This window comes from Alosa sapidissima, chromosome 7 (genome assembly GCF_018492685.1).
Source record: "Alosa sapidissima isolate fAloSap1 chromosome 7, fAloSap1.pri, whole genome shotgun sequence".
Classification (NCBI taxonomy): domain Eukaryota; kingdom Metazoa; phylum Chordata; class Actinopteri; order Clupeiformes; family Clupeidae; genus Alosa; species Alosa sapidissima.
This window is the reverse complement of record NC_055963.1, coordinates 20,265,971-20,290,576: the sequence shown is the minus strand read 5'-3', so window position 1 is coordinate 20,290,576 and position 24,606 is coordinate 20,265,971. Positions and strand designations below refer to the sequence as shown.

Here is a 24,606-nt window from a genome sequence, read left to right as displayed (position 1 = left end):
TTCTTGCACTAGCCATTTCGTCATAGCCTATTCTGTCTGTTTGTAAAGCACAAACTTTGGTCAATTTCTGTACAGTGCCACTTATAGGCCTGGGGTATGAAGTAACGTGTTGAGATGGATCCGTTTGGACGCAAATATTCTTGATACGGTTCCAGGGAAGACGGAGGAAAAAAAGATTGGTTTGGTACGTGTGGACTAGGCCTGAATTGGCATCAGTGCTCTGCTCTTGAACAAGAGTGTAAACCAAGGCTTAAAAAGCCATCAGTGCAAACAATATTGTAAACTGTATAAAAAAAGCAAAACACACAAAGCTAAGTAGAAAATAAATAGTCAATTAACCACACAAACTGAATTAGCATCAGTGCTCTGCTCAAGAGTGTAAACCAAGGCTTAAAAAAGCCATCAGTGTAAACAATATTGTAAACAATATAAAATTATATATAAAAGCAACACACACACAACCTGAGTAGAAAATAGTCAAATTACCACACACACACTGAATTGGGTATAACAACCCAAATAACTGTCACGCCTTCTACAGTATTGCTATCTCCTCCACACTTTACTGCTCCATCTCCATTTCCACACTCCCTTCAATTTCTACTGTTTGCCCTGGCTGCAGTCTGAGCATGATGGGGAGATTCTTCTTCACAAAGGTGATCAACATGCTCAGGGTCAGCCTGCTCCTGTGCTCATCAATGATAAGTGAGACTGCGCTAAAAAGCCTCTCACTGTTGCGTTTTAAAAGCGAAACTGATGCCACAACTGGTCTGGATTTGCTGAAATAACCTAGGCTACAGGCTGCATTTATTACAGAAAATCAAGCAACATAGTGTAGATAGGCCTACTTGCTATTTAGAGACAGGAGCTTAAGTTTACCGTGACAACAGCTGTCACTAATTCACATCGTCGTAGGCTGCGCCGATGCACAGACTAAACGGTAAAAAAAGTTATGATTGCCTACTGTAAGCTTCTACCCTTTTGGATGTGTAGAGTTGTAGGCCTAGGTGCACTTAGTTGTTAGCGATTGACCAGGTTGCTTTTTGAAATAAAATGCGTTTGTTAGGCTAGCCGATTGTAAAAATAGGGAAATTAAAGTGCGTGCTGTGCCCATACATTACACAAACAATCTTAAATCGCGGAGATAACATTCGTTAGACAGGCAAAGCTGTCAGCAGCAAGACAGACACAGACACAGACACAGACACAGACACAGACACAGACACAGACACAGACACAGACACAGACACAGACACAGACACAGACACAGACACAGACACAGACACAGACACTTTATTGATCCCCAGGGGAAATTCAAGGATGCATGCATAAGAGCCTTAATAATGTAAGAGGGTCTCGCGGACACTCACGGTTAACATTAGGCTATATTAATTCAACTGTGACATGAAATGTTTGCTCGATAACTTTAAATTCTTAGTGGGACATGCACAGACAAGTGGGATGCTGGACAGGTCGCTAGGTGTGCTGAAAAACGCGGACCGGATTTGGGGGGAAAAGCTGAAAAAAACTGGAATGGTTTACCTACATCAGTGTGCACGGACCGGAGTTTTAAAAACAAACTGGATCGGGAGTCCGGATCGGGATTTTCCCGTGCAGGCCGATCCCATATTGATATGCATTTTTCGCTAATATCAGCGGCCGATCCGATCCAAATATCGGATCGGGACATCCCTAGATATGCTATCACGCGTAATGTCTTAATATGGAACAATTCAAATTAAACCATTAAAGAGGGTAATGTTACACTAAGCCTGGCACTAGTCTAGTGAACAGCCTGGTGCGTAATGTGCCAGTCGCATTCTAACCTGTGTGCTCCCATCTCTTCCAGGCCATTTGGGAGAACCAGTTTTATTACCTGTTTGGGTTCCTCTTCCTGGTCTTCATCATCCTGGTGGTGTCCTGCTCACAGATCAGTATAGTCATGGTCTACTTTCAACTGTGTGCTGAGGTGAGGTGGGCCTTTGTGTGTTTGTGTTTCTGTGTGTGTGTGTTTCTGTGTGTGTGTGTGTGTTTCTGTGTGTGTGTTGCTGTGTTTGTGTTTCTGTGTGTGTTTGTTTATGTGTCTGTGTGTTTGTGTGTGTGTGTGTGTTTCTGTGCGTGCATGTGTGTGTGTGCGCGCGTGCGCATGTGATTCATTGAGTGTGTTTTTTTGCTCCCGAATGCCACAGAACGTCTCCTCCTTCGCCTTGAGAGATTTTTTTGCTTAGCCCAAATATCCAAAGCACCAAAGTTTAACTGTACCCCTTTAATACTTAAACTACTCATGAAGCAGCAGCACATCCTCCCTTATCTCCCAAGCTCCCAAGCTTGTTTCTATATTTCTAGCTTGTTTATATATATTTCGCTTTCTAGAGAGTCTAGAGCGCTATGCACAAGATGGATCACTGGCCAGAAAAAAAGTTGGAAATAAAGAAGTTTGTAACAGGCCTTGATCTTGCTCCGCTCTAAAATCGTTGATATTTACCACCCTGCCCCTCCTCTGTGTGTCCTCACGTGGTTGTCCCTGTGTGTGTTCAACTCTGACCTGTGTCCCTACAGGACTATCGATGGTGGTGGAGGACCTTTCTGGTGTCAGGAGGCTCTGCCTTCTATGTGCTGGTCTACGCCGTCTTTTACTTTGTGAATAAGGTAAGCATCCAGTAGTGGCATTTCACCCGATGATCTCTGAAGTATAAGTATATATACTCTTTTGATCCTGTGAGGGAAATTTGGTGTCTGCATTTATCCTAATCCGTATATTAGTGAAACACACTCAGCGAACAGTGAGGTGAAGCACACACTAATCCCGGCACAGTGAGCTGCCTGCAACAACAGCGGCGCTCGGAGAGCAGTGAAGGGTTAGGTGCCTTGCTCAAGGGCACTTCAGCCGTGCCTACTGGTCGGGGTTCGAACCGGCAACCCTCCGGTTACAAGTCTGAAGCGTTAATCAGTAGGCCACGGCTGCCCCTTCTTTTGTTCAGTTTCAGCGCATTGTTATTCACACCCAGTTGTTCGGTGATGTTAATGCAATCACAGGGGCTGCTGCATTCTGTGTAATATGCATGTGTTTGGCCCACACTCGCGAAAGAGCAAATCCCTTTCCATAAATCTGCATTTCCAAAGGTCTTATGACTTTTTAGGGCTTAAATTTCACTGCGGGATTGCGGGTATTGCGCATAATTTGTTTAAGTCCCGCAACTCTAGCCATCATAATGCGAGAAATTCCCGCATACACTTTTACAGCCTGCCTGATGACGTTAATATAATTATGAAGTGGCGTGAATGCGGTGCTATTGACCGGACGAATCAACTACTGAGTTGAATTGAACATAGCCTCATGCAGACGCAGACATACACACACACACACACACACACGTATGGCGCGGGAATCGTGCCTAAAACCTTCCGACCGTCCATCTGATCAACCAACCGATCGACCAACCGAACGTCATACCACCCGCCTTACTTACATGTATCAGAATAATTGCCTTTTTATAAGCAGCCTACATGAACCTACACGTATCCAACATGTGCCCAGAATTGGTGCAACATGTACTTATTCTGTTGGAACATGATGGATACATGTAGGCTTGTGTTGGAACATGAATACATGTAGGAAAACTGTACAATGGTGAAACTTCATTAAATGAACATTCATTAGTTTATTTGTGTCGTTATTAGTGACAAGCTATTGCTATTGTTGCTTAAACTATTATGCGTAATAACCATCTGCAACAGGACTATCAGTTACCACATTTTTTCTTTCTTACATCAATACGTTATGGAAGCATATGAGCCCACTTCAAATCATCTCCAAATATGTGATCATGTATCCTAGCCTATAGGCTAAGTTTAACAACGTTTTATGGACAATATCCCTCGGACTGCAATTTGAATAGATTTTGCTGTGCTGTACTGTAAAAGTAGGCCTACGGCCATTTCTTAGAGTGGCTTGAGATTAACATTACGTTTATTAAGTAGGCTAACAAATGAAAAGTGTTTTCAGCTGAAATGGCATGAAGGCTATATGTGGACCGCCTGGACCTTTGAGCAAAACATCAGCAGACAGAGAAGCCCTCAGTGTAGCAATGCAGACTGCTCGGGGGAACCTGCTTATCTAACTGTGGGTCGCCAGTCGAACTGACAGGCTCGAGAGAGAGAGAGAGAGAGAGAGAGAGAGAGAGAGAGAGAGAGAGAGAGAGAGAGAGAGAGAGAGAGAGAGAGAGAGAGAGAGAGAGAGAGAGAGGAGAGAGAGAGAGAGAGAGAGAGAGAGAGAGAGAGAGAGAGAGAGAGAGAGAGAACCACTTTGCGCTCACGCAAATAGGCTACGCAACCATGGCAAACTTTTACATCTGGAAATAGTTCCTTGGTAACTATCCTGCTAGCTCAGGTCACGTCAACACTTGATCCCAGAAAGATTGTCTTCGACTTGTTAGTTTTTTGAACATTTATTTTATCTAATTACATAGAAAACATAATTAATTGCATCCACATATCCTTATGCACTATGCACAACTTTTATTCACTAGCGACTAGCCTAAAACCGTCAGGCTGAAGGGAGGCTAATTACTCAATTAATTACACCTACTCATTACACATAGCTATATATACTGACAGTATATATATCTATGCACATCACCAATGTGCACTCAATTAGACCTACACACCACATTAAAGATATGCCTAAGTGTTATAGTTTAAACGTCAATATGAAGCATTCAAATTACTAAATATATTTAGCTACTAGTAATTACTAGTAAAATGCTATACATTATATAGCATTATAAAATGCTATACAAAAAAACATTATTAACTAAATACACTCTATATGAATTTAACATTGTGTGTGTGGAGAGAGTCAAGCAGAATCTAGGATGTCCACTGTTGTGAATGATCCCACTACAGTATATATTACTGATGATGTCAGGGTGGTGGGGGCCCCAAAATCAAACACATGTTTAAAAAAGTATCGAAGAAGTATCGAAATCGCAATTCTTGACTTGGTATCAGAATCGACCCCCCCCTAAATTGTGTAAATCCCCCCTACATGAATAACCTAAGGGGGGAATTCCCCCCTATTTTGAAAAATGAATTTTAAGCCCAGCTGTTTGCTGTGTATTGATCCCACAAAACCCACTGTCTTTGAGTAAATAAAGAAACCCTTTCTGCCCTGTCAGTGAACTCATATAACACTACACAGAAAATGCTCTTAAGACCTTTATAATTGGTTCTGTCTGATCCCTGAATTGATACTTTCAACATATTTGTTGGTAAACAGGAAATAAAACATTAAAATTTGGCTGTACGCAGGGACTCAAACACCAGCATATAGACCCCTTCAGAGTGTATAGCTTGGACCGCAGCCTGTTTTCTCCCTAATGATTGACTGCTTGCCAGAAAATACAGTACTGTTTTTATGATATTTAGCATTGTGTGAGTGTTCAGAGGGCTGTTAATTGATTGAACAGAACCATATGTGTCTATGGGGCCTAAGTCGGCATTTAATGATCTTTTCTCAAGAGTGAAATTTGGTGTGTGTGTGAGCGAGCGAGCCCACTTGTCTCCATACTGATTAACATTGATGGCGGTCCCGCTTTATTTTTGTCCTGACCTATGAGTGTTTTTCTAATTGGTTAGACGTAGCAGTGTTATTAGGTGCGCTATTTAATTTGTGCTGGAGGAATTGGATTGCATGTATTTACGTCATGTGATAAACCTCAGATTTCATGCCCTTGTAATTCTTCTTTATTGTCCCCCCCCCCCCCATCACAGCTGGACATAGTGGAGTTCATTCCCTCCCTGCTGTATTTCGGCTACACCGCCCTGATGGTGTTGTCCTTCTGGCTGCTAACAGGCACAATCGGTTTCTACGCTGCATACATGTTCATCCGCAAGATCTACGCCGCCGTCAAGATTGATTGAGCTGCTGCTTCTTTTACACTCACCCTTGGTTTGGTTACAAAATTTTTTTTTTTTTTTGTTTTTTTTTTTTGTTCTTGTTTTGGTCCATTTTTATTTTAAAACACTGATTACTTTTTTGTTTATTTTGTTGTTAATCGAGCACTGATGTGTACACAGACAGAGCACGAGAAGAATTTTTGAGAAACGTCTCCTCCTGTAGTTCGGAGCAGAGAACAGACAGGTGGATTGTGCACAAGTTTCAGAAATCCTGACTGTCTGTCTCCCTGTGTCTATCTGTCTTTCTCACTGGCCTGCTCCCAGTCTCCTCCCCTTTGGCAAAGAGAAAACGTTTATTTGGCTGGACTGTTTGTTTGTTTTTTTTGTTCCCAACTTTTTGTTTTGTTTGTATTTGATTTATTTCAATCTTGTCTCTACATTGACACATATCATGGGCCAAAGTGTGTAAATCGACTCCGACTGTCTTGATAGTTTTTTTTAAAAAATTATTATTATTATTATTCGTTGGCTCGGAAGAGGCATGGACTCAAGGGTTTGGGGGATTTCTTGGGGGTTGGGCATATTGTATAATTTTACAAATGCATTATTTGTTTGTTTTTTAAAATATATCTATTTAATTTGTACCTTTGCTATATGGCAGTTGGCCCGTGGTCATGCTGAGAGTCTGCTGTTGTCGATGTCAATGAAAATGAAGGGTTGGTAGATGATGATGATGATGATGACGATGATGATGACGACGACGACGATGATGCAGCATTAATGGACCTGAATACGGGGATATGCGTGTTTGTGTGTTTTCACCATGGCCTCCATGGCATTACTACTCTTAATAATGTCACAGTTGCAGTTTCAAATGATCCAGCTCTTGAAAGTAGAGCGTGTGTGGGTGGGTAGGGGTTAGAGGGGTGTGTGGGTGGTAGACCATACGTTATAAGACATGTTGGTTGGACCTGTTTCCACTATCCACTGTTATTGATATGTGAAGATTAACATACCACAGTTATGGACAGCAGAACAGAGGTGCTGGACAGTGACACCCAGTGCCATGTTTGTGTTAAATACTTTTGTCTTTAAGAATTTAGAAATACCTGTTTGTCATAAAAACATACAAACATACATTTATTATACAGCTCAAACATTCTGTTGATATTTCATTGGAAAATGCTACACACACACACACACAGAGATCATGTATATGCTTGGGTTAAGGTTCTTTTATAAAGACCTAAATAAACCTGTGGGATGTGAGTGGTGGTCAGCGTTCAGTTATCTGGGTCAGTGGTTTTTGAGAGGTGTATATTACACATATCAAAGCCACTGTAGATGTCCTACATTTCAGTTGGTGATCAAAAAAAGGTCGGGGGAGCCGTTTGTCCTAGAAATCCACCCTTGATTAGAGAGACTTCCCTACAGCGCATGAAAAGAAGTGACGTTCCAGATCAGTGATCTTTTTGCTTTTTTTTTTTTTGTGTTTGTGGGCATTTAATGAGGCATAAAACGAAGGCTTGAAATGTCTCGCGCTCCCTGTTTCTGTTTATGGCCCAACTCGTCCAGAATCTTACAAGCCTATTTTATTGACATGCTCGAGACTTGACCTAAATGACCCCAAACCTAGGCAGATGTGGAGAACAAGTTGTGGTTTTGGTTCATTTCAACTTTCAACTGCAGCCCTCTGTGTTCGAACTGCTACAGTGTTTCGTTTCCTTGAACATATGAAGAGCCTGCCTCACCTGACCGTCGGAACCTAAGTAAAGGTGAAAGCATATATTGGGTGAGGATTAAGTAAGGCTAGGGCCTGGTCGCGTTGGCGGTCTTTTGTGAAGAAGCCATGTATGACCGAGCATGCACGAGCTGACATGAAGCCAAACCATCTACTTTCCTTTGTCTTCAGTATTCATCCTCATGATCTTGCTTTTTAAACTCTGCATCATTAACTGCAGTAGTAGCAGATAACCTGGAACACTTGTCCGTTTTGTGAAAACCTCAGCCTCTGATTTTGACATGTCTAGAGCCTTAGTTACTTCTATTCAGACTTGCAACTGTCCCTTTACTCCTTAACATTAGCATATTTTAGACTGCTTTGTGCGGTTGTGGGCACTGGCTGTTCCGCCGTTGGCTCTGTGGATGAGCAGCTGAGCCTCACTAGTGCCCTCTTGTGGCCTCTGGCTCCTACCGATGGTGCAGGGAGCAGACCAGAGATCTGGTGCTGACCTGGGAAGAGGAAGTGTGCCATTGTGGTGTAGTGCTTCTCAGCACAGGGGGTGGTCTAGTGCCGGGGTCGCTCTCTTGTCCCCTGTGCTCCGTAGTGTGTCTAATGCCTCCTCTGTTCTTTCCTTTTGGCGGGTCAGTTCTTTTTCACCATGCGCCCACCCACCCACCCACACCTCCTCCTCCTCCTCCTCCTCCTCCTCCTCTACCTCCCAGGGTTTTTTGGCCCAACAGTAGTGGCGGACCCAGCTCCCATCCTGGCTCTGCAGAACGTGTTTGTACAATTTTTTTTGGCTACAAGTGAATCCAGCACATGTGAAGATCAAGTCAAGTTATTCTACAGTGGACTGGACACAATGAAACTACATGATCATTTTCTAAGGTTGTACTTTATCCTTGCCTGTTGTGTGTGAGTGGATGTGTATGAGTCTCTAAAGGTGTATATAAATACAAGCGCTTTGTATTGTTGCATTGCGTTCATTTTTTTTCTTTTTTTCTTGTGAGGTTGTGTACCTACTAATCATGTTGTTGTTTTTAGCCAAAAAGCATGACTTTTTTTAAAGAAAAAAAAGAAAGATTTCAATTTTTCTGTCACCCTCCTTTAAAAGAATGTCAAGCTATACAATGTATGAAACAATAAAAGTGCTGAGAAGTTGAAATTTGGAAAGCTCATCCCCTGGATTATGAAATGATTTTCCTGACTTCATATGGGCTTATGGTCCTATGGTCAGTCTGAGTTGGAATGAGTCAGGTGTTATTGAAAGTTATTGCAGATTAGCATTAACAGTGATTGAGTTTGATAGCTGCTGTCCATTTTTCCCTCAAAAGTCTCTGTGTGTTTGTGTGTGGAAAGGTGTTTTTTTTTTTTCCAAACACAACAGTTTTAGCAGTTTGTGGCTACCCAAGAGGTGCTTTCAGACCTCAAGTTCTTTTAGACTACAAGCTCAACATTTTTTAAAAAGCTGATAGCACCCCTATGTATCATAGCTGGCCATGTGAGAGAGTGTTGGGCTGAAACAGCGCCTGGAACTGTGTAAGTATAGGTCTGGGTGCACCACAGTGCAATTAGGCCCGTCCTTGAGCCAAACTTTGCTTTTATATCACTTGGAAGCCAGCCTCCATTTTGTGTCATTTCATCTCTGCACTGTGGTGTGGTTTCCTGCTCTGGCAGTTTGGTATGTGAATGGCAATTTTCAGGCAGGAGGACCGGGGAGGAGAGCTTCTCCACCTCCCGCTCACCCTGCTGTGCCTGGCCAACAGGAAATTAACAAAAGAAAGGCAACAAAAAGTATGAAACCGTGGGTTTATCTTTTAATCATTTTTTAACATAACACATTACAAGTCAAAATGATACAATGTACTGTACAAGTAAATAGGTATGTTGTTATGTCATCTCTTTGGATCAACCAATATACAAATCTGTCACTTTACACTGCTGCAATTGATTGCATGTGAGTTATGTAACAAAACAAAAAAAAGCAGATTGTTTTGTCCTGTAGCATATTCTCTTTTTATACAACGCTCCCTGTAGATGATGAACTCCATGCTATATAAAATAGTGTAAGGATGAATGCAATTACTCCATTTTCATGTGTTTCACCTTTTTTCCCAGGGATGCGGTAATAAAGGAGTACTAAAAAGAACTATGTTGCTAAACAAAGATACAATGAGAGCTTGGAATGCAAGACTTACATGAAGCTAAAAATATATAAAACTACACATGGATTTTGTCTATATCAGACAGTACCCATCTCTTTACTATAAAGCAAAACAAAAAGAGAGGCATTTACTTAAAAACAAATCTGATTGGTTTTCTGCCATAAATTTTTCTTTCTTCAAAATATATTCCCATAAAATTTCTTAGTTCTGCACCTACTGGTGTGGATTAATTGAAAGGATAAGTGCATCCCTTGTAGGTACAACAGGGTCCAAGAAACTGATGAGGTCAAATAAAGAGGCTAAAGTTGACTCAATTTGTGTATTCTTCACAAAACACATTTGCTGTTAAATGTCCAATTCGTTTAAAATCAAGATTCTTTTTAAATGGATCTTGCTTTGTCATATCATTGGTAACTTTGTGGGGGACATCAGGGATGTTTCCAGCAATGCTCATTTTCCTGTTCTCTTCTGGATAAGCAGCACCCAATTTTAAACCAATATTTCAGTTCCACCAAGCTCAGCTAAATGGGAGGAAAAGCCTTTGCCATGTGCCAGTGCCTGTGTGCCCATGCCCACCTACAACCTGGCATGTCATCCTGACAACTTTAATTGAAACCACAAGCACGGTGGGTGGGAGGGCATTTCCTGACCATATACGGTACAAGTCTGCCCACTGCTATAGATTTAAAACACTTTTCAGGCATGGCTGAGAGAGGGAAAGGGAGACGTTTGACTTTTTTCTCTCTACACACACTCGGTCTCTCTCTCTCTCTCTCTCTCTCTCTCTCCCTCTTGCTGAGTGGTGGTGGTTCTAGGGTAGGTTCTCATGCTTAACATGTGGTGAGCCATTTTTGGCTCTTCTAATCAAAGCAAAGTTCGAGCCATTAAGACTCGTTTATAAATTCTCATGAAAAAAAATTGATTGAAGATTAAACTTGATCGCCACAATGTGGGGATTACAAAAAATGAAGGGTTAGGGGCATAAAGAGGGATATTAGTGAAAATCTATCAGAAATACTGTTAACTCTTTTTTGAAGAGGGAAAACACGACAAGATGAATAATGTCTACGTATCGGACTAATGGCACATACATGTACAAGGTCAAATACAAAAAATTAAAAACATACAAACATTTAAGGCTGAAATCTTAAAAGAAAATACTCTTTTTAAAAGGTTTAAAAGTGCTAGAATTCAGATCAGCTCACATAAACCCGGGGAGGACAAACTCAATAGATGCCAATAGCTTTTTTTTTTTTCTTTACAGTTAAGAAATATTTTTTTTGATAATTTTGTAAAAATTATCTGTTTGATAGCCTTAGCCATGATATGACTAAAGCTTATCAATTTTAGCCTCCAAATTAAGGTGAATGTTTTCATTTAGCTTTTCATATTTTCTCTATTTTGACAACCAATGTCATAAAACAAATATTCAAATATCCAATAGTGCTTAACGTAATTGAGATAAATGATTCTTATTTGGATCATATAAAATTGAAATATCCAAAACAAATAGACTTACATTATAAGAATAAATCTATTTTTTAGAACACAGCTATATCCAGGATTTTCCAGGAAACTGTGGACTAGGAGTACTTTTTTTCTTTCTTTTTTCTTTCTAAGAACTAATCAGAAAACACGTCAACATTGACACAACCAAAACTGTTCAGTACTTTAAAATAGGAACAAATGTCTTTTGAGACATTCATAATTTCTTATCATCAGTTTTTAAGAGCTAGTCTTACAGTATGACAAATCTGATTTATTTTACCAATATATACTTATACTTTTTCCTTGAGCAATTGTGCAAAATATAATTTCTTCTCCCCGGGTTTTTGGTATGAAAAAAAATATTAAAAATGAGGTGATGTGTTGTGTTGTTTTTTTTTCTGAGGTCCTGTTTCAAACAAACAGAAAATAATATATCATATGACAACAAACGACTAGGCAATATCCCAATCAAGTGTCCCCTGCTTTGAATGTCAAAGACCAGGCTGGTGACTTCTTTGTTCTGGATATTGTGTCTTCTTAGACCCTTTCATAAAAAATGTTCCTTTGAAACTGAAGAAGCAGCTGGATAAGGAGAACAGAGACGAAAGGACTAACCAGTTCGTGTGTACTACTGTGCATGTTCTTTAGACTATTTTTTGTCTTTCTTTTTCCTTTTCATTTCATTTCTTTTCTTTTTTTTTTTTTTGCTTAAAACAGCTTTGCAGGTTGAAATGTTCCTCTAGTGGTCTACGGTCGCTGTTGGCAACTATAGCTAAAAAAGCAGCAATGTTTACATGAATTTTTGTTATATCTCATTTTTGAATTGTGGCCACCATTTTTGTTTCGGAGTCACTATTTTATGGTCATTCACATTCACTATGCAGTAGAGATGAACTTGCTTCTTAAGAGGACGTCTCCTCCAGGCAAGGGAAGCTCTCAGAGTGAAGGGGGGCGCTTGGTATAGCCTCTGCTGTTGAGTGAGTATCCTTAAAAGAGTGGCAGTGAAATAAGAACACTTCTTATGTGTTGGGGGTAGAGGTGTGATGTTTGACCATTCTGACACCACTCCATTTTAAGTGTATTGAAATGTTTGACAGTGATCCCAAGTTTTGATGTCCTCATGTTTCACAAGAGGGAGCTCACTACACTAAAGACATAACATGGTTTGGTTTCCTGGCATGAGAATATTCTCCACCATCAACCCATTTGGATTAGCAGACCGACTTTGAGTGTGAAAAGCTAAGCTCCCTCTTGTGTTTACAACTGTGGTCTCAAGTCTAGTGGAAGTAGCTAATTCTGGCGAATTCTAGGGCAACGAGGGCATAGTTAGGTCGGAGCTTTTAAGCTGAAGTACATGTTTCATTGTCAATGGAGAACATACATCTACAGTGAGAAGGGTCACTTGAAATAGTACCACTCACCAAACAGACTAATAAACCGGCAGGTCAACATCAACTCAACACTGCGAGAATTTAAAATCCAAATCAATCAAAACATGGGCTTTCTATTAAAACACTCTACAGAGAAGTTCAAAGATAATGTTAAATCCATTCTAGTTGATTATGCCACTAATAGCCTAAGATACATGTGTCACTCCGCAATTCTGACGGGCCCTCTTGTTTGACTCACGTACATACAAAGGTAAGGACAAATAAGACAGAGAAAAGCTATAGGGAAAAGCTAATACTTCATCCTTTTTTGATCAATATGATGCAAGATACATACGTATGTAAACCTGTCAGACATTTTTTTTCTTAAAAATCAGCAATTTGTTTTATTACATCTATCTAAATTACACTTTACTGAAAAAAAGCAATTATAATATATAGTTTCTGATGTGGTATTTCGTACACTGCAAAAATATTTTTTTTCTTTAAACTGAAATTGTTATTCATTTGTTTCTATTCACATATGTCAGGGTTATTATTAACATGTATTCCTAAAAAAAAGAAAAACCTGCCTACTATTACTTTTTGTCTAAAAGTATATCTCAATAACATGAGGTGGGCGGGAGCAGGAAAATAAATTTTGTTGCCTTGGAGACTTCGGAAAATTAGTGCTGGAAGGAAGACAGAAGGGGGGATCCTTGAAAGCCACCTCCTGTTATGTAAGTCCCTATTGGGATTGTTAAACATAGATATCTTGTCAGACAGAATGGCCTTGATAGGTCACAAGCACCAACAGAAGTATCTGTATCCCAGGAAGCGTGTTGAAGGGTTAGGGTGAAGAGGTCACTGGGGACGGCACTGCGTCCCTAGTAAATCAAGTGCCTTCTGCTGTAAACAAAGTGCTTCTCTCGAAGAAAGCTGTAAACCTGTGTAACGTCCTATGATTTCCTCACACACACACAAAACAAAATCTATTAACATTGTTTGTAATTTGGGGGTTGGTCACTGGGTTGGCTGTGTACATGTTGAGAGGGATGTGATTGGGTGCAGCTGTTTTCAATGTACTTTAAACTTCTCTCTCTTTTTTCCAAAAGGAAAAAGAACTGTGGTGTTTTTCAATTCACAGCTGAAAGATGCACCTCTGAAGGTAGAATAATTTGTAAGTTTAGAAAAAGAGCACATACCAGTCTCAGGGGGAAGTAATTTTAGCCAATGTCCCTTCTCACTAAAATGAAGACTTTTGACAGTCCACACCCTGATTCTGGCATTAGTATAATTTAATGTATTTTTTTCTCAACTTTTCACTAATATTAACTCAGCTGTTATTTTTTTGCCAAATGTGCTATTCGTCAGCTGAATACTGAGAGATAGAGAGAGAAAGAGAGAGATAGAAGGAGAGACTATTCTACTACCAGGCCTGTCTTATGACTTCATTCCTTCACTAATTTTTTATTTTATTCTTTCACTCCTGGCTGCCAAAGACGGTTTGAGTTTAAGGGCAAACAAGTTACGTCTCACATTTGGAATAGTGATTTTTTTAAAAAGAGGAAAAAACATCCTATTCACTTCAAACTAGTCTTTCTGCATCATAAATGAAAGATTCTTCTCTACATTAATCTTGACAGAGAAACTTTTTCTTAATATTATTATTTTGTAACTTATGCAGTACCATGCCTTAGGGCCTATTGATGCTGCCTCCTAACTACTTTATAAGGGAGGGGAGGAGAGAAGAGAGGTAGGGAAGAGTTTGGAAGGAGACAGGGCAAGTTGGGGAACATTAATCATCATTCTTAATGAACTTTTTTTTGTTTTTAAAAACAGCCTAAATAAAAGCTTTTGTTTTTGCATTTCCTATTTCTTCCTTTTTTCCTCAATTTAAAGGGTAAATTCCTCCAGGCTCAATCAAAAGCTTTGTGCGCTTCAATTAAGGCTTCTAAAATGTTCAAGTGTTTGACTCTCCCAACCTTTTTTGATTAGGAACTCTGGGTCCTCACGGACCTAGGCCAATACCCCCCCCCTCCCCGCCCTGCCCTGTGCGCCCTCCTGCCCACCGGGGGAGGCGTGTGCCCGCGGGTGAGCAGGCGGCAGAAGTGGCGGGGCGGGGTGGAGCCCTCATTGAAAGGCCTGGTGGAAGCGAGGCAGGGTGGTGGTGCTGAGGCTGGAGCTGAACACTGGCGGGAGGGAGTGCAGGGGCCCCAAGCCGAGGCCTCCACCGGAGCCTTGCTGCTCCTGAGGTTGATGTTGCAAAGAGGTAAGAGGCAGCGCTGTCGCGGCACCGGCGGCGGCAGCATGAGGCTCGGTGGCGTGCGAGGACGAGGAGGAGGAAGACGAAGAGGAGGAGGAGATGGCCGAGGAGGAGGTGGTGTAGCCCATCACCAGGCCTCCGGAGCTCATGGGGGCGCTGTAGGGGGGCAAGTTGAGCGGCAGGAAACCCAGCAGGTGGGAGAAGTCCATGTTAGCAGCACACAGAGACTCGGCGATGACGGCCGGGCTCTTGGCGAGCAGGCCGTCGGCACCGCCAGCGCCACATAGCTCGTCGGGCAGTCCGGATGGTGGCGGCTCCATGCCTTCCTTAGGCGGCGAGGAGGCGGTGTGGGGCTCCGAGGCACTGGGCGGTGCCACAGGGAGCCCGCTCTGCAGATCCATCAGGAAACTCTCCATCTCCACCTTGAGCGGCTTCTCCAGCAGGTATGAGGTAGATCCGAGCTGGTACTTGGGCGGGGGCTGCGGGTGCACCTGCGACTGGTGCGGCGGGGGATGAGGAGGGGGCTGTTGCTGAGCGTGCGGAGGTGGGGAGTGGTGGTGATGGTGGTGGTGATGGTGGTGGTGATGCGGGTGGTGGTGCGGGTGCAAGGACGCTGGCGGAGGAGGCTCCATGTGACAGCCCATCCCCATGGCGGCCGACAGTGAGCCGGACACCAGCGAGTGGTGGTGGTGGTGGTGATGGCCCACGCCGGGGCTGGACATGGACTGCAGGTGGTGCGCGTTGTACATGCCCATGGGGAAGGGCGTGCCAGTCTGGAAGGCCTTTGCCATCATGGGGTCCCCGGCCGAGCCCATACTGCACATCATGGGGCTCAGCTCCTCCTTGACCGTGCACGGCGACGAACCCGTCCCCAGCAGGCCCAGCATGTCCGGCGGCTCCGTCTTGATCTTCAGCAGCTCCTGCGAGTGGCTCTTCTTGACGTGGCGCGTCAGGTGGTCCTTGCGTCCGAAGCGCTGCGCGCAGTACTGGCACAGGAAGTCCTTGCGGCCTGTGTGCACCACCATGTGGCGACGTACGTCCTTGCGCGTGTAGAAGCGCCGCTCGCAGTGGTCGCACGGGTGCTTCTTCTCCTTGGTGCCGCCCGAGCTCTTGCCCGAGTGGCTCTTGAGGTGCTCGAGCAGCGCCGGTGTACTCTCGTAGCTCTGCAGGCACACCTTGCAGGTGAGATCGCCCGCCGTGGCCGCGTGCATGGCCACGTGCCGCTTGTAGCCCAGCTTGGTGTTGTAGTGCTTGCCACACTCCTCACACTTGAAGGCCTCCTTGTTGGGGTCGTGGGTCTGCAGGTGGTTCTTCAGGTGGTCTTTGCGGTGGAACATCTTCTCACAGAACGAGCACTGGTGGGTTTTCTGTGGGGAGTGTGTGGCCATATGCCTACGAGGAAGAGGGAAGGAAAGATCAGAGTTGGGAAGAAAGCTACTAAAAGCAGTCGGCATGTTGTGAGATGTAATGACAAGTTGAGACTAATCATTGGCAAAATCTTTTTGATTTTGACGTGACTACAGACATTCCCAATATGCGTGCATTGTATAGCCTCTTAGCCATTGCTGGTGTTAATGCACCAGTTTAATACTGCACTGACTCCCATCGTTATGTTCCTACGGAAACATTTGTCCTAAAAAACATCTAAAAATAGGGCCCAGGTTGAAAAATGCAGAGTATCCCTCTGTCAATTATTGGTAATGTTGTTTTGAAGGAACTTACATTAAGACCTGGCAGTGTGCCAGAACTGAGGGTGGGGTCTGTGTTAGGCCCGGGGCTCACCTGAAGAGCTTATATTTGGAGCTGAAGGCCTTGGGACAGTGTGGCTGCGAGCAGTGGAACGGCTTTTCCCCCGCGTGGCAGAAGGCGTGCAGCCGAAGCTTGTCCGGCGAGCCGAAGAGAGCGCCGCACACCCGACACTCGTGGCCGCCCGCTCTCTCTCCCCTCTCCCTCTCTCTCTCCCTCTCTCGCTCTCTCTCCGCTCGCGGCGGCGCGGCACCTCCAAACAGCTTGGCGGCGGCGCGTGGGTCCTGCTGGTCCTCCTGCGTCAGTGCTGGGATGTGGTGGCCTGGGGCATTGGCGGCGGCTGCTGCCATGGCAGCCCTAGGGTGCCGTTGCCATGGAAACGCGGCCGTGGCTCCCCACCCGTCCAGACTCTGCGTGGCTAGTGGCTGGGGCGTGGCTAACCGGGGCGTGCCACAGGGAAGAGATGGGGAGCAGCAGTGGACGCACAGTCAGTCAGACCTACAAGAAAGAAAGAAAGAGGAGCAGCCCTCAACCCCACTGTCATCTTTTCAAAAAGGAGCTTTAGTCAAGAATTAAATTACTGAAATTGGTAGGTCTACATAATATTGCTAATTAATTACTTTGATGAGATGGTGGTTTACAGCCCTACCTTTATAAACGCTGAAAGACCTAGGATATACATAGAGTCTAGGTAACATGAAACTTCAGGGTTAGCATTTAAGCAGTCAAAGTGAATGATTCAAATCATTCTAGAGCCATCTCTAGAATGATTTAATTATGATTAGATGACATCTGCCAGTAGTATTCAAAGGCTGATCTGCTGAGTGCACACACCCACCTTTCTTCTTGGAGCTTAAGTTATGTCTCCCAGGAAAATGTTTCCACAAACACCTGTCTGTCTCCCTCCTCTCTTCTTCTCTCGCACCTGCTGTTTCTCTCTCTCTCTCTCTCTCTCTCTCTCTCTCTCTTGCAGATTCTTTCTCTTACCCAGTCCCCACAGCTACGGTTAGGGGTGGGTAGGTTGTGATACTGAACATCTTCATTGTCCTACATGAAAGCAAGAACACAAGAAAGAGAAAAATCACACATTAGTTTTTGTTCAGTGACAGTGAGCAATCTCTGGAGATTTGCTTTGCTCTTTCTCTACGCTTTCTTTCAGACCTCCAAACGCCTCACAAGTTTGGTTACTGTAGTTGCCGCGCTAGAGGGCACTACGGCTGTGGAAGGAACTGAGGAGGCAGATTAAAAAGGAGGAGGAGGGAGAGTCTTGATGTTGACCTTGTGGGGCTGCTAAATTTTTCCACCGTAAATTGTGTCAAACTCTAACCCCTAATAATAACAGTAGGAAGTGGGTGAATCCCTTCCCCTTTTCTCCTTCGCCAAGATTTACGATCATCACTCGTTCTTGGGCCGCCCCGGCAGCGCGAGGAAAGCGGCACGACTCACAAAGGCCACTTGTGTGTGTGTGTGTGTGTGTGTGTGTGTGTGTGTGTGTGTGTGTGTGTGTGTGTGTGTGTGTGTGTGTGTGTGTGTGTATGCATACACGTGTGCTTGGCGGCGGTGGCGGCCACGGCAGCGTGTGTGTACATGCATGCACATGTTACGAAACAGGATAAGGCTCCCGTAATCCCAAAGAAAACACCAGAGCACAAACAGCCCCCAGGGAAGGCAAACTGTTTACAACCGCTCCAAAAAAAACACCTTCACAAAACCTGTACTACATCTCAATTGCCAAAACCAGAAATCACACTAATGAGCTGTTGCCCCAGTGCACACAGATGGGCCTACTCTGCTCTGTGGTGCTCTGTGCTCTAAAGATCCCTTTGGACTGCAGTTGCTATAAGATAGGGAGAGAAAACTGAGATAATGTGGTGATACTGATCAGCACATGCAGGTGCTGAACTGGTCTAAAAATACTCAGAGTTATTAAAATGAGTAAACAGATAATTTCCCACATTTACTGAAGGAGCCGGCTGCACCCACTGTGTCTCAGTGCTACACACTGACTAGAGTGAATATGACAATTGTCTTCATCCAGCACAGATCTCATCCCTGACACTAAATCATAACTGACTGCTAAAACTGGCATACTGCCAGGCTTAAGTGTCAACTCAGCCAGGAGGTCAGGCTATATTTTTGCTGAACTACTAATGCAGCATTCCATGACAGTACCTACTAACTGACTGGGTCTACATAACAGTAAGGCTCTCATACAGAGACATTAAGGAATTCACATATTGTTTTATTACTTAAAGTGAGCTTCCCAATTTAAGCTGTGAGGGGAGGAGAGATGTGATCTGTTGTTACACTCATTGGTTCCTCCCCTCGCCTTTCCTGACCCCAGGTCTCTGCTGCTGACCATCCCTGCACCTGAGACACACAACATGGATCCAAACTCAAACAGGCCGAACATTGACCATGCAAAAGTTAACCCTGGCCCACGGCATCGCCCCTGTCGTGACACAACCAGCGAGAAGTGAACATTCAAAGTCAAGCACGCTGGTATGCTTCACGTTCAGGCTGCGAAGACACACCACAGGTGCCATCTCTTTTGTGTAATCTAACTGGCTTGCCACATGGCCAAGAAGGTTAGAAGAGTTCAGACAAGACCCATAAAAAAAGAGAAGACGAGCAAGAGAGGGTGACAGAAATAGAGACCCACGTGCATGTGCGTGTGTATGTGTGTGTTTGAGCGTGTGCGTATGGGTTTTCAGTGGGCAGGCTTCCCACACTGCCCTCTACCTGCAGGTGGGTGTACTGCTCCCCAGTGAGCTTGTAGGTAATGGGGGAGAGGCTGTGCTGCTACACAGGGCAGGGACAGGACGCTGAATCTGAGATATTGTGGTGAAGGAAAAAGCATATGCTGTGGTTATGACCATGCATGTGTGGATTTGGTTTTGGTTATGTATACATTTGAGCATTATAGCGGTAGCTAAGTCTTTGCACAAACTAACAAGGGGACGTGTGTGTGTGTGTGTGTGTGTGTGTGTGTGTGTGTGTGTGTGTGTGTGTACGAATGTTTTTGCTACAAAGGCACTGTATACAAAATGTGCATTTGTTTATGTATACACAGTGCCTTATGGGAGTGTGTATACACACACAAGATGTGATGCATGTGTGTATATGTGCCTGAGTGTATGTGAGATAACTAGAGACATAGTGTGTGTGTGTGTGTGTGTGTGTGTGTGTGAGAGAGCGTGCGCGCGGTTAAGAGGAGCTGACAGCTGTGGCGCGTTGCTGTGGCCGTCACCCAGCAGGGGAGGTGCAGGGGGGTGACACCCGCTTCAGTGCGACCCCCCCAGGGAGTCCCGGCTCCATTGTAACGCATCTCCAGTGCGCACATTCCTCTCCTTGGCCACAATGCCCCGCCACACCACACGCCTGAAACATGTTCTACTGCCCCCGCCGACATGCACTGCACGCCGCCACCGCACAGCCCTTCTGCCCCCTCTATACAACACAACACAAGACGTCTGATCTATAGTGTGACTAAGCTGTCATTCCATACCACACCATACATTAAACATGTCCTCATGCCATAAGGATCTGTGTATTTGAAACATGTTTCTCCATCAGAAACTGCCAGATACTATAGATACAGACCATAATATAGAAAGCATTTGAATGCTTTAGGCGTCTATGTTAGCAAAGAGTCCTTAGCAAACGTGGTTTTTATGAATGTGTAAGTGATTATGCTTGAGCGTCTTTCACAAGTTCGCACTCACACTTGGTCGTGAAACACTTGTTTTTTGCGGCTCTAATCGCCTCAGCAAGGTTCTTCAGCTCCATCTGCAACTATGAACATGTCTGTAGCATAGAGCGTTAGGCTACTTGTTCCCCATACAGCATACCATCTGTGAAATGCAAAGCTCATCTTCCCCTCAACATCACACTTTCTTATGTGAAACACCTTCTGTTGCCCCTCTGAACCAGATCACATGCTTAGAACACACACCATACACGTTCCCACCAGAGCCAAATTTCTCGACGCTCAGAAAACCAAGTCCTACTCATGATTGCATGTCCGCCACTCAGATTTGCTAATTAGCACGATTCTTGAGGCAGGAGGTAGCACATACGAGCGGAAGTGAGGAGGCAGGGTCAGCTGGCTCTAGGTGGCCTAGATGGAAAAGGCACTTGCAGGACCGGTCACATTCTGAACTTGAACTTTGCCACGTCCACCCTTTACACACTCCCTCACGTTACACAGCACCTCCTCCACCCATCTGAAACACGAGCCAAGTTTGCCTCTCTCTCTCTCTCTTATCCAAACAAACACATAAATGAGCTCTCTCTCTCTCTCCCATCTGCCACTTCCTAAACCTGTAGCCTACCTGCACAACACTGGGACTCTACCTCCTCCAGCCCATACCTTGCACCTCACACCTCCATCCCTCCCCACATGCCTGTGGTTCCACACCTCCATATGAAGCACCTTAGCCATGCTCCATATCAATCATAAAACACACCGCAAAACATGCGAGCAGTTCCCCTACATCCGTACTAACATGCCCGGGCTAGGCACACTCGCCCAGCATCCCTCTCCAACGCCCCCTCCTCCCCCACAACTCCTCCGCCTCTTCCTCCATCCAGCCCTCTCATGCCAGGCAGTGTGCCTATGGAATGCCTGAATGTGGAGGTTCTGACCTTCTGAGGTTTTCCACTAGTTCCTCTCGAGGCCCAAATGTCAATGTCTGAGCCTCAGACTGCCTGTGATAATGAAAACACATAACTACCCCAGTAGTTTACTAACTTTCCCCCGAATCTGACTCTGTGACAATTCAAGGCAGCTGGAATATACTGATAGGTGTCAGAATAATGTCAAACTTAACTCACATCTTGGCTCAGTATTCACAATAAGCACTTTATACTTCTTGCATGATTGAAACCACAATGTGTGAAAACACTAATATTGCAAATGAGATGCATCCCAAGGTGAGAAAGAGTGAAGGGAGAAAGCACATATGGATTTTGTAATCCTGACAGTGAAAAAAGAAATCATCCGGCATAAAGGCAGCAGTTATGGTTTGAGATTAAAGGGTTTTCACATTCCTTTGGCGTCAGGGTCAGAGGTCACCCTGTACACTGCGGTGGCTCCTGTGTGCTCATTATTAACCCTTTCAGAGCTCACCGAGGAATGGCCACTGATCTGAGAACAGCACTGAGTGACTGATCAAATCTCTTGGCCTGGCGAATGGCTGCTCAGAGAACAGCGGACATAGGTCATGTGCAGTGCCCTTCGGTCGAGGAGAGTGACTTCATAAACACCAGACCACAAGGGCTCTGAGCCTGTTCCAGCAAGCTGCCCGGCAGCCAAAAATAGAGAGTGAGTCCACAGCACAGAGCTAAGGTGACAACAGCCGCAGGAGAGAGAGAGAGAGAGAGAGAGAGAGAGAGAGAGAGAGAGAGAGTGAAAGAGAGAGAGAGAGAGAGAGAGAGAACAGAGGGTGGGAGAGGGAGGAGGCTTGTGTGAGAGGGTGACACTGGAGGAGAGAAACAGATAAGGAGGAAGAGAGCAATTGAATGTTAGAGAAGCCGAGTGTGAATGTGTGTGTGTGTGTATGTGTTTGTGTGTGTGTTGGAGAGAGAGAGGAAGACGAAACACTATAAACAGAGTGAGAGAAAGAGGGAGGAGCTCTCTGTTAGTGATAGTCTGAAAGACTCCAAAGAGGAGGATGAGAGAGAGAGGGAGAAAGAGAGGGAGGAGCTCTCTGTTAGTGATAGTCTAAAAGACTCCAAAGAGAAGGATGAGAGAGAGAAAGGGAGAGAGAGAGAGAGAGAAAGAGGGAGGAGCTCTCTGTTAGTGATAGTCTGAAAGACTCCAAAGAGGATAGCAAGTCATGCTTTACTGACCACATTGACGAGGGGTGACAGAGAAGGAAGGGGAGGGGGAGCACAGCAACAGGAGAAACCAGACACCACAGCGGAGGGAGTTGTGTTTGTGTGTAAGAGTGCGTGTGCGTGCATGTGTGTGTGTCTCTATAACCTCGTTCAACTCTGTAGCTGAACTTGGCCTCTAGTGCAGCCAACAAACAGAGCCTGAATTAGGCACCGCTAACCTGAAGCATTGCATCACTTCAGCCGACACCACAAAGCCCGGTCCAACAACAGATCTGAGTGCTAACCCCCCCCCCCCCAGTCTCTTTCTTGCCCCTCTCCCTCCTCCGTTGGCTTACGGACTGAAAAGGGCTCCCAGCTGAAGAGGAAACATCTCAGTGCCTTTCTTTCTCAAAGTGCTACCCCTCCCCCCACCCCTTTTCCTTCACTGTTGTTGCTCCGCTGTCACTCAGTAAGATGGACAGGTTTCAGTTCCTCTACGGTTGCTTGCTGTGTGTGTGTTGGTGTGTAAGTGTGTGTGAGTATGTGTGTGTGTGGGGGGTGGGGGGATGCTGACATTTCGGCTGACAATATGGACATACTTGAATGCATCCATGTGTATGTTCCTGCTTTTGTATGTGTTCTGAGCAATATGTCTAGCATCTATATGTCTATATGGATATACTAGTGCAACTGTGTCTGTGTCTGTGTCTGTGTCTGTGTGTGTGTGTGTGCATGTGAGTGTGTGTGTTTGTGTTTTTTCACTATTGTGTGTGTGTGTGTGTGTGTGTGTGTGTGTGTGTGTGTTTGTGTTTTTTCACTATTGTGTGTGTGTGTGTGTGTGTGTGTGTGTGTGTGTGTGTGTGTATGCGCATGTGAGCGTGTGTGTGTGTGTGTTTGTGTTTTTTCACTATTGTGTGTGTGTGTGTGTGTGTGTGTGTGTGTGTATGTGTGTGCATGTGTGTGTGTGTTTGGGAGGTGTGGGGGTGTTCAGGAAGGCCAAAAGCCCACCCATCTCTGAAACAGGCAGCAGGCGGAATGGTGTTGCCAAACCCTGCCCTCACCTCTGCAGCCGTTGGAGTCCTCAGGCCTGGATGTGGCCACTGTTCCCGGTGGCCCAGCTAAATTTAGCCCCTCTTGGTTGACGGTTACAAGGGGACACTACTGCTCAGACACTACCCTTTGTCTCCCCCTCTGTGTCTTTTAATGGAGGACCGATACGTCACAGTAACGTCTACTCTCACACACCTCCTTCCAAGTAGAGGGTTTTTTGGGAGGGGACTACGTAAGATGACATTTGACATCAGGTCTATTCATGTGGTCTGCAACTGTTTCAGGTGTACTCTAGTACTTTTTATGAATCAAAGCAGACTTGACATTTAGACTCAAATGAGACATACAAAAAACCCATTTAGTTCACTTTTTACTATGGTACTGTTATACTGAAAGTGAGCTTTAGTATGGTCATTGAGGACATGCAGTAGCAGCAAGGGAGATTGTGTTATGGGCATAAGGGCAGAGATGAGCCTGTCACTTTCTGCTCACCTCTGTCCGATCCATGGAGTTGCATACAACATCAATATTGTGATGAAAGGCCACGGAAATGCTACGGATTCCTTATCATTTTCAAGTTAGTAGTCACAGTTATGAACTACTGAAACTAGGGCTGCACGACTTAGGGGAGATATCTCATTGCGATTTTTCCGACAGATATTGCGATTGTGATCAGCCTTGTTGACACCAGACCACATACAGTATCTCAATTGAGAAAAAAGAAAAATTGTATGCACCCAGTGGAGTAGCGCTCCTAATTTCGTTGTATTGTAAAGTACAATGACAATAAAGGCATTCAATTCAATTCAAAGGCTTCAGACTTACAACATCCAGGGGCGTAACTAGCAGTGAAATTAAACTTAAATTGATGCATTAAACTCTTACCACATCGCTTCAGAAGTGCAGCAATTTTGTAAATGAAGGTTTTAAATGGAGTTGTTTAATCAATTCCAAAGAAAATACACGTCCATATCTATTTAACCCTGTCGCCATCAGCGCAGCCACTGGTTGTTTTGAATGCACAGCTTTATCTGTCATCATATAAAGCCCGCCCCATGCTGGATTAGCGATTGTGATTGGTGT

General features: G+C 44.5%; 2 protein-coding genes across 6 annotated transcripts in view; one reads left to right on the top strand and one right to left on the bottom strand.

Moving 5' to 3' along the window:
- Positions 1-7,167, top strand: part of tm9sf4 (transmembrane 9 superfamily protein member 4) — a 34,545-nt gene extending 27,378 nt beyond the window's left edge. For both annotated transcript variants that reach the window (XM_042098698.1, XM_042098699.1), the window contains exons 16-18: positions 1,850-1,969; positions 2,560-2,649; positions 5,773-7,167. In XM_042098698.1, the coding sequence (XP_041954632.1) occupies positions 1,850-1,969; positions 2,560-2,649; positions 5,773-5,922 (360 nt within the window). In that variant the 3' untranslated portion in view covers positions 5,923-7,167. The remainder of the gene's footprint in view (positions 1-1,849; positions 1,970-2,559; positions 2,650-5,772) is intronic.
- Positions 7,168-9,416: 2,249 nt separating this feature from the next.
- The window catches only part of plagl2 (pleiomorphic adenoma gene-like 2), a 42,035-nt gene continuing 26,845 nt past the window's right edge, over positions 9,417-24,606 (bottom strand). For 3 of the 4 annotated variants that reach the window (XM_042098703.1, XM_042098701.1, XM_042098700.1), the window contains exons 2-4: positions 17,492-17,700; positions 16,690-17,151; positions 9,417-16,299 (exon numbers count right to left, since the gene is read on the bottom strand). In XM_042098703.1, the coding sequence (XP_041954637.1) occupies positions 14,775-16,299; positions 16,690-17,003 (1,839 nt within the window). In that variant the 5' untranslated portion in view covers positions 17,004-17,151; positions 17,492-17,700 and the 3' untranslated portion in view covers positions 9,417-14,774. Of the gene's footprint in view, positions 16,300-16,689; positions 17,152-17,491; positions 17,701-20,378; positions 20,876-24,606 lie in introns of those variants that run through there. The other variant, XM_042098702.1, reaches the window with a different exon arrangement.